General features: G+C 45.0%; 1 protein-coding gene across 1 annotated transcript in view; it reads right to left on the bottom strand.

Annotated features, from left to right (window-relative positions):
* Positions 1-968: 968 nt before the first annotated feature.
* ITGB3 (integrin subunit beta 3) overlaps positions 969-10,309 on the bottom strand; it is a 47,983-nt gene continuing 38,642 nt past the window's right edge. The window contains exons 13-15 of the mRNA XM_058561285.1: positions 8,385-8,504; positions 3,232-3,398; positions 969-1,131 (exon numbers count right to left, since the gene is read on the bottom strand). Of these exons, the coding sequence (XP_058417268.1) occupies positions 1,066-1,131; positions 3,232-3,398; positions 8,385-8,504 (353 nt within the window). The 3' untranslated portion in view covers positions 969-1,065. The remainder of the gene's footprint in view (positions 1,132-3,231; positions 3,399-8,384; positions 8,505-10,309) is intronic.

Below are 10,309 nucleotides of genomic sequence, written 5' to 3'. Positions count from 1 at the left end.
GGGAATGATTCCTTCACAAGACACCCAAGAGGTAGATAAATGCAATCATCCCCATGGATGGACATAGCACAGAGAAGCACAGGGTTGGGTGTGTGGAGGTGCCTTGGACAAGGGGCAGAAGGCCTGAGGGCAGGGCCAGACCTCTGGCTCTAACCATAGCACTCTTCCTGGGAGGAAAAGCTTTTGATCATGAGAGAAATTCCCAGTACGTAGCAAATGTCTACAGCAGTAAGAGTGTGGAAGTAGGAGTAAAGAGGTGGTGCTGGTCTAAGTGACACACTTCTTCTAAAAGAACCTCTAGGGTGGAGCTGCCAATGAGGCAAATCTGAGGGTGATGATTATGAACTGGGAGACCCTGGCACATTCCCCCAGGCCATGCATGACCCCTGGGTGACCCTGCCAACCTCACTCCAAACAGATCAAAGAATTAGGTAGCAAGGACTCCCCGTATGAGAGAACCATGCTGGATTGAGGTGATGGTAAAGGCATGGGCAACTCTGAGGGTTCAGCTCTCCCCTGATTTCTCCTTCAGCCTGAGGGAAGGGAAAGGAGATAGAGGCACAGATGACACAACAAGGCTGCAAAACCCAGCAGTTCCTACCATAACTGCTGAGAGTCAGGCCCAAGAACCATAACCTCAGGGTAGAGTCAAGCTCCATTTCTCCGGAATGAGAGGCCTCAGCTTTGCCCTTCTCTTCAGGGAGAATAGCCCGAAAAGGAAAGCTGGCTTCTCGCTGAGGTAATAAAGAACACCTGCTCAGCTACGTGGGTCACCCTCAGGTTAAGCAGGAAGAATCCCTGAAGGAGGCATTCTGAGGACAAAGGCTGAGGAGCTCCGCTTATCTGTGACACATCACAAGTTTTAAATTACACATTCCCCCTCACATAGCACACTCACACGCACACATGCACAGACCCACACTTCCACATACTGACATTCTTCTAACCCACCCCACTCCAAGCCCCCAATCCCACTCCACAGATATTGTCCCCTGTAAACATGACAGCAGAGACGCCTACAATCCTGGGACAGTCTGGTAATGATCTGAGGACAACTCCTTCTCATTAAGTGCCCCGGTAGGTGACATTGGTGAAGGTGGATGTGGCCTCTTTATACAGTGGGTTGTTGGCCTGCGGAGAGAACAGAAAAGTGAATTCCTCAATTCTTCCCTACCCTCGAGGCTTACATTTCATCTGAGAAGTTTTCCCAAGACACCCTTCTCTGGGATATACCATCAATGAACAGCTTAATGCTCATTGTATTCACATATTCTCTCTTAAGATGGGAACGGATAGGAAATACGAGGAGAGATAAGGGGGAATGTCATCCTGCCACTATTTCTAAGTGGTTAAATTCAACCCATCACTTTTTGGTGATCCCAAAACATTTCAGGATAGCTTCTAGCCGACATCTCCTATTTCCTCCCCCTCTCCCACACTATCTCTTTTGCCCTTCTCCCCTTTTTCCTTCATTGTCACCATGCTGGGGGATGTGGGCAGGGAAGAGAAATGTAGCAGGTGGTGGTTGGAACATAGAGGACAGCTTTTGCCCAAATAATTCTTTTTTGTATGTGTGTGAGGAAGATCAGCCCTGAGCTAACATCCATGCCAATCTTCCTCTTTTTGCTGAGGAAGACCGGCCCTGAGCTAACATCTATTGCCAATCCTCCTCCTTTTTTTCCCTTTCTCTCCCCAAAGCCCCAGTAGATAGTTGTATGTCATAGCTGCACATCCTTCTAGTTACTGTATGTGGGATGCTGCCTCAGCACGGCAGGACAAGCGGTGTGTCGGTGCGCGCCTGGGATCCAAACCTGGGCCTCCAGTAGCGGAGTGTGCGCACTTCACCACTAAGCCACGGGGCCGGCCCCACTCAAATAATTCTTAATTTGTTTTCATCTCATCTCTTCAAGCACTACCCAAAAACAATCATGTTATTAGGAAAAAGGACCCTCACTAAGTTTCCCAAATCATTTTCTAACAAAAAGTGACAAATCTTGGGGCAGGCCCTGTGGTATAGTGGTTGGGTTCGGCGAGTTTCTCTTCAGCTGCCCAGGTTCACGGGTTCAGATCCTGGGCACAGACCTACACCATTCGTCAGCCATGTGGTGGAGGCGACCCATGTATAAAGTAGAGGAAGACTGGCACAGGTGTTAGCTCAGGGCTAATATCCCTCAGCAAAAAAAAAAAAGTGACAAATCTCATAAGGTCTGGTAGTCCTTAGTAGTAGCTTCCAGAAATGGAACACATTCTCATGTGCTTCAGAGGTTCAGGATTTCTACATTGTACTAACAGAAACATCTCAGTTTCTTGGCACCCTTGGGCACAAAGGCCTGAGGTCACTATCAAATGGGAACAAACTTTCAGCCTACTCCTGGACATTCAGCCATTTGGAAGGTCCAGAAAAAAGTTAAAATGTGGAAGATGAGCCAAAGGAGAACAGAGTAAAATCAAGTATATAGAAGGTTCTCAATAAATGCTTGTTTGATTGAATTCAATCAGGATTGGCTGCAGGGAGCATAAAAGTGGAGTCTGATTTGGAAGCTACCATCATCATCTGAGGAAAAAGAAGAGAATGAGATAGAAGGACATCCTGCCACTATTTCTCAGATGCTAACCCAAAAAGTAATTCCTATAGTAATCTAATTCCCTCCCACAATTAGGCAAGCTACCTAACTTCTCTGTACTATTTCCTTACCTATAAAATGGGAATAATAATGTTGCCTACCACATAGGATTGTCATAGAGATGACATAAGTTAATACATAAAAAGCATTTAGAATAGTTCCCGGTACATGGTAAAACCTAGGTAGATGTTAGCTATTACTTTTTTTTTCTGTTTGTGTTTAATGCCTTGCACTTCATCAGTATATACTGTATTATATATTCTCAATGTAGGATTCTCAAGTTTGTCCTGTCTCCCTCAATTGGAGAATAAGTTTCCTTTTCATCTCTTCACAATGTTCAGAGCAGAGCTGGGCCCTATCTGTGGTCAGTCAGTACTCACTGATATGGCTCATGGTCACTGGGTGGTAGAGAGAGAATCAAGCGGTTTCCAGGAAGTATAAGCACAACATGACAGTGGGACCATCTCCCAATTTCCAGAACAGAGGCTATCTGGGAAACTATGGTGCTGGCTGAACATGGCCACCCTAACCATCTGCAGCCTTCACTTCAGCCTCTCAAACCTACGACTTAAGAAAACACCCAGCCTGGCCCAGCCCAGCCTCTTACTGTATCCCATTTTGCTCTGGCTCTCTCTTCCTCAAATTTAGCAAACTCCTTCCGGTCATGGATGGTGATGAGGAGCTTCCAGATGAGCAGAGTAGCAAGGCCGATGAGCAGAATGGCCCCCATCACTGAAAGAAGGACCACCAGGATGTCAGGACCCTTGGGACACTCTGTTAGGAGAGAGCACAGAACAAGGGGGTTGTGAATGGAGCAGGAATCACTTGAACTGGCTAGTTCAAATAAGATCTTCTTGACAAAGTAATAAAGTTCTAGAAAGTTCTCTGAAGGAAATAGGACTTATAAAGTAAATCAATTAATTTTTAAAAGGAGGGGGGCGCCAATCTTTAGGACAGCAATAATCTGTCCTGAGTGGTTAAAATCAGAAGTCATGAGCTGGTCACCCACGGGCAGAATCTAGCCTACTTGGCATGGGTTCACACAACTGTTTATTAAAAATTTGATTTTGTTGGCACCATTGAAAAATCAGGAGATTCTTCCCCTAAAATTTCAGATTCTTCTTCTTCTCTTTAAAAAAAAAAATCAAAAGATCTAGAAACACTGAACTTATATTTTTACAGGGCAGCAACTGCCTAGAGGTGAGGAGAAGCTACCCCTTTTAGATGGGATATGTTTTCTAATTTGCCAGAATCCTCACCACTCTCTCTTTCCTCCACTAAATGGCAGCAAAGTGTGACTTGTCACAGAGTCTTCGCTACTGTGGGCTCTGGAGCCAGACTGCCTGGGTTTGAACACTGGCTTACCACTTACTTTGCTATATGATCTTTGATAAATTATTTAACCTTTCTGGGTGTCTGTTTCCTGTTTCTCCATCTTTAAAATGGAGAAAGTAACAGCACTGACTTCAAAAACTTGTTGTGAGGAATAATTAAGTTAAATATATTTAAAGAACTCAAAACAGTGCCTGGCATAGAGTCAGTGCTCAATAAATACCAGCTGCCATTATTGCTGGTGTTCTTGTTATATCCAGCTGTTTTCACCAATTTATTTATCTAGCTCCTGTAGGCATTTGAGTTTGTTACCCTGGTTCAGATACTTACCACCCTGAGGGGTGCTAACCTAATGACCTTTTTAGTATACTTAGAGACCAGGCGGCCTGCCAACCAAGACAACATTTTGGGTTCCTTCCCAAAATATTTAGTCATCTAAAATCCTAACCCTATTGAGAGCTGACTTCCTGTTCAACCCCAGTCAACAACCCATACAGACAGAGGTGCGTCACCCCATACTTACTGAGTATGCTCTGCAGAGCTCTGCTTCCCAAAAACCACGGGTGTCTGATGGGTGACCTCACTCTGGTAACTTCTCAGGTGTTATGTAATTAGCTGTTTGTATATGAGTATTGATGGGTCTGGAGAGGAGGTCACACCCACTTTCCACACTGTCTCCCACCTTCTTCTCTAAACATACACCCATGCTCACCACATACTACCCAAAAACAACTACCACCACAAACCCAAGCTGGCTATTTCCCAAGCCACCAAATTACAATATGTCTACAATTAAAGGAGCTCCTGGAAAGAAGCTGTGAAGTTCCAGTGTCCAATTTCCCAGGAGTGAAGGGCCCCAGTGCTTCTGGGAAAAGCAATTATGAATTCTCTGGAAGACTGAGGTAGGGCCAACTCTCAAATGTCAAAGTGAAATCTCTTCAATTCTGCATGTCAGTATGGGCAGGACAGGTAGAATGCCAGGAGGTCTTCAGGGGAAAAAGAAATCAGTTAACCCTCTATCCTGAAAGGGGTGGATGGCAGACTCCCTTGAAGCAAAAGACAAGATCAGGTGGTCTCTGGAGAGCCCTCTCAGCCACAGTGATGAGGACCCATGGTGGGTGACCCCAGGTCAGGAAAGACTAGGTAGAGTTAGCAGATTTGACAAACAAAAGCACAGGAAGTCTAGTTAAATTTGAATTTCAGATAAACAACAAATAACTTTTTAGCATAAGTATGTACCAAATATTTGCATGGGACATACTGTATTTTATCAGGCAGCCCTATCTGAGAGTGATGAGGGCCCAACTCAGGGGAGCCCATTCCACGTGGGCTGAACACCACTTGGCCACTGGCAAACCCTGTGGCAGTGCTCTGTTTACTGCCCTGCAATGGCTCAGCCCTTCAAAGAGAGCATCTGCAGGGGCCGACCCCATGGCATAGCGGTTAAGTGCGCACGCTCCACTGCTGGCAGCCCGGGTTTGGATCCCGGGCGTGCGCCAACACACTGTTTCTCAGGCCATGCTGTGGCAGCGTCCCATATAAAGTGGAGGAAGATGGGCACAGATGTTAGCTCAGGGCCAGTCTTCCTCAGCAAAAAGAGGAGGATTGGCATGGATGTTAGCTCAGGGCTGATCTTACACACACACACACACACACACACACACACACACACATACTAAATAAATAAATAAATATTTAAAAACAACAAAAACAAAAACAAAGAGAGCATCTGCAAGAGCATGAGTCTGGGAAGAGAATGAGAATAATCTCCTCCTATACTCATGTACCCCAGATGCTACATTCTACTCAAAGCCAGAGCCCCTGAAAATGGTTGGGGGTGGGGAGTGAGAGGAGAGGCAGAACTTGGAATTCCAGGACAACGAGATAGGAAATGTAGGTCTGGGGTCCCACCTCCTAATGTGGAGGAAGGAATCTACTGGCAGTAAGCCAGAAAAGTTACCCCCAGGAGGTTATTTGTACCACCCTAGATTATCATCACCTTTGTTCTCCACAACTCCAGGCAGGAGATTCCAGTCTCAGAATACCAAGCCAAATGATTTTGGTAAGTGATACAACAGGAGCACTAGAAGGATTGTTGTAGCAAAGAGATGAAGTAATGTTAAATCCAACAGCAAGAACATACCACCCTTCTGAAATGAGAAGGGACAAAGGTACAGATAAGGTGGTTGTGGAAAAATTCATGAAATGTGTTAACACAGGTGGATGGGAAAGTGTAAGGAAGTCATGGTCAAATAATCCACATCTGCTCCCACAGAGATACATACCCAGGCTCTTCCCTCTCCCCTTCCCCACATCAGCCTTCCCTTGAGTCACTAAATAAAACTAAAGTGATGCCCTTTCTTTACCTTCCTTCTCCCTTATAAAGGGTGAGGGTGAGTGCTCTGGCAAAGGCTGATGAACAATATCACAGATGAGGGCACCATGCTCTCCTCTACCCATGGAGACAGCAATACCCCGGGTGACACAGATGTAGCAGCTCTTTTCCCACTTTCATCCCCCTCCTTCTCAAGCACCAAAATTCTCCCAAGAGATATCAAGATGTATACAAGCCTGCCTGTCTCCTAGGAATAATCAGTCTTATTAATTCATTCAAAACCCATTTATTAACTATCTTCTCTGCAGATGACTAAGCCAAGTATGGGGATATTACAGTAGATTAGACAGATGCCGTTCCTGTGTTCATGGAGCTTATGAACTACCGAGGGAGACAGGTGATTGATGAAAGAAACAATTTAATAGTGTGATGAAGGCCCTTCTAAGGGAAGCACAGCTACTACGAGAGTCAAACAGGAGCACCAAACCTAGCAGCAGAATGGAGGCTAGAGGAGGCCTGAGAAGGCTCATGGGGAAAAATGTGTCTAAAGCAGAGGCACTCAAATATTGGGGTGTATCACAATTACCAGGAGCACTAATAGAGATCACAGAGACATAGGCTTGTGGAAGTAGGACAGGGCTCAGGACTCTGGATTTTTTACCAAGGGAACATACAAAAGTTTGAGAACCACTGCCCTAAAGCAGGGGCCAGCAAACTATGGCCCAGTGAGCCAAATGTGGCTTGCCACCTGTTTTTGTAAATACAGCCAGGCCCCTTCATTTACATATAGTCTACAGATGCTTTCCTGCTACAATGGCAGAGTTGAGTAGTCACGGCAGAGACTATACAGCCCACAAAGCCTAAAATATTTAACATCTGGCCCTTTACAGAAAAAGTCTGCTGACCCCTGGTCTAAAGGACGATTTAAAGAAATTCCTACAGCTGTAAAGAATGTCAAGCAACCAAGTGATTTTAGCCTCTGTCTTTAGCATTGTTCCTTTACTCCAGGAGTTCTCGCCCACTCCCCACCCCCACCCCCCCCCACCCCCACCCCCCCCGCCATACGATAGCCCTTATCCCTCTGCAGTGTCATTACTAATTTACACGCCTGTCTCCTCCATGGCCTGTGAGTGCCATGTCTGCATTATTTACTGTTATATTCCCAGCACCTAGCTCAGTGCCTGATATATAATAAGTACTCAAAAATATTTCCTAATGATTCATATCTTAATCTGTTGTTTCAGGGAAAGAAAGGTGATGAAGGTGGTAAGAGGAGGAAAGCAAATCTCCTTCGATGGATGGTGACAAACCTGTGGTTGGTCTGTGTGTGATGGGATGAGTTCCTCCTCTTGAGAGCAAGCACTATCTTATTAGTGTTCAGGGCTGTGAACCTGGTAAGGTCAACACCTTCAACCATCAGGCCTTCCTCTGAAGCAGCAAGCAGGTTGCTCTTGGCAACCATTTAACGTTTAGTAGGGCAGATGCCTTGTGCTGAAAAGTGCTAGAATTTTTTTTCTTTTTTTTTGTGAGGAAGATCAGCCCTGAGCTAACATCCGATGCCAATCCTCCTCTTTTTGCTGAGGAAGATTGGCCCTGGGCTAACATCCGTGCCTATCTTCCTCTACTTTATGTGGGACACCGCCACAGCATGGCTTGACAAGTGGTGGGTCGGTGCGCGCCCGGGATCTGAACCTGCAAACCCTGGGCCGCTGAAGCGGAGAATGCACACTTACCCGCTACGCCACTGGGCCAGCCCCTAAAAAGTGCTAGAATTTAAACTCCTCACTTCTTAACATTACCACTTCAAAGAAATGCCATGATATATTTTGTTCCTTGATGGGATCCATATCTACCTTCTTCCTCTCCTTACCCACCCTCTTATTTTTCTCTCTCTTCAATTAGCGAGTCACTGTCTTGCTCATATTTGTATTAATATATCCTCCACACCTAGACGACAGGCCCTAAAGCATCACTTGTAAGGCCAGGCTTAATCTGGTTGTTCTGTTTAAGAGGAGTGATGGGTGGAAATCACTGCCCAATATGGTTCTCCTTCTCCCTGGGGTTATGGCCAGGGGTCCTCAGGGTTCACTCACCTGGCTCTTCTACCACATATAGGATGGACTTTCCACTGGAGTCTTCATAGTACTGGAATCTGACAACACAGTCATCCTCATTCTTGTAGGTACAATTCACTGCATCCTTGCCAGTATCCTCTGGGGAAAGATGGGAGAATGAAAAACGAGTCAAATCCTGGAAGATGGGGCCACCCCTGAACCCCAGTCATGAGACTTCTGGGAAAGTATATGACAGGAAACCCTACGCATGACATTAGGCAAGATGCCTGGATTTGAGAAGGCTGTTGTGCCTGGCAATTGCCTCCAGATGACCCTCATTGATGTATTTTGTCCCTCACAGGCCCTTTTTGGTTTTTATTCCTTCCTCTGGAAGGGACATGACATAACATATTACACAATCTGATTCAAAGCCTGGTTATACCACCTACCAGCTGTGTGATCTTAGTTAGTTGAATGGCTATTCAACCTCATCAAGTCTCTCTTTCTTCATCTATAAAAGGAAGATGATACCCCCACCTCACAAGGTTGGTGGAGAATTAAACAGCATAAAGTAAACAGCACCTAACACACAATGGGTGTTCCCTTCCCTCTCTTTCCTTTCTCTGCTTGCTCAATGATTCTCAATAGTTTGTTTACTTAGGCCTTATATTTCTTCCATTTCTGCTTCTGATCTAGAGTTCCTCTCCAGAGCCATTCTCTCTTTTCTGACTCCCATTATGTTTTATAGGTTTCATCCCTTCTAATTCTAAAACCTGTTATTCTGACAGGGAAACTATGGGTTACCCTCTATCAGCGGTACTGTGCCCTACACTGATGAAACCAGATGGGTAAAACTGACATACGATGAGATTAAGCAAATGTACCAAGGCCACACAGCAAATAAGTGATGGACTAGGACTAGAACGTGAGTCTCAAAGCACATCCTACAGACTGGAACTCAATAAGCCTTCAGTAAGCCAGCAGTATTACAGTACAGTGGAAAGAGTAAGGATTTCAGGATTTAGTTCTAATCTTAACTCACCATTAATTTGCTTGGACAATTTACTTAACTTCCCTGAGACTCAATTTCCTCAGCCTCAAAATGAAGATAATAATAGTACTATAGTTTACTTTACTGGGTTGTTGGGAGAAGAATAAGATAATGTGCATAAAAAGATACTTTTATAACTTACGTAAGTTATAAAATTCCATACAAATAAGCATTTGTTTTTATGATTACCATAGCGTGGGGGTGGGGGAAGAAATACTTATCAATTAACTTGTAATACCCATCTGGTCTAGATGATAAAAATATCTCACATTTCAGCAGCCTCTCCCCACTGAGCTAATCATAGCAAGCCCAGTCTCCTCCAGAGGAAAAGTTGTCTCTTCAAACTCAATCCCCGAATTGCTACCCTCACCTCAGCCCCACTTCTGCTATTAGCCCAAGGGTCCAGAGATCTGACTCTTTTCCATAACACCACCATCCAGAAGCTGACTGACTGGCTGTGTCTTACTATGGCTCTCACTAAAGACGTGTTTCCTCCTTTCGTGGGAGATGGCTATCTATCTCTGGAGATAGCCATCTCCCTGACACCACCCAATGCCGAGCTGGCTCAGATAACCACATCAGATGTGCTGATGGCAGCAAAGATCATCTCCTTTTAAGTTAAGATGAAGTACAAACCAGAATAATTGCAGGCAAGAGTTTTGCTCCCCACTTTATTTCTGTCTAATTCCAGGAGGGGCTCCAGAGAGCCAAAAGGGCTTCAAGCTAAGATTTTGGCTACAAATCCATAATGGTGAAAGTTTCCTTCCAAACCAGCAAAGCTGTATGCCTGGGCATAGCTTAATACTCTTAGTTAAGTAAACTTAGTAAATGCTTACTGGCCTACTAAGCTAAGACTGTCATGGGCACTCCCACACTGTGTGCCTCAGTTTCTTCATCTGTAAAATGGGGTGCA

The sequence above is a fragment of the Diceros bicornis genome, chromosome 18 (assembly GCF_020826845.1).
Source record: "Diceros bicornis minor isolate mBicDic1 chromosome 18, mDicBic1.mat.cur, whole genome shotgun sequence".
Lineage (NCBI taxonomy): Eukaryota > Metazoa > Chordata > Mammalia > Perissodactyla > Rhinocerotidae > Diceros > Diceros bicornis.
The sequence above is the reverse complement of the archived record's forward strand: the minus strand, read 5'-3'. Positions and strand labels throughout refer to the sequence as shown.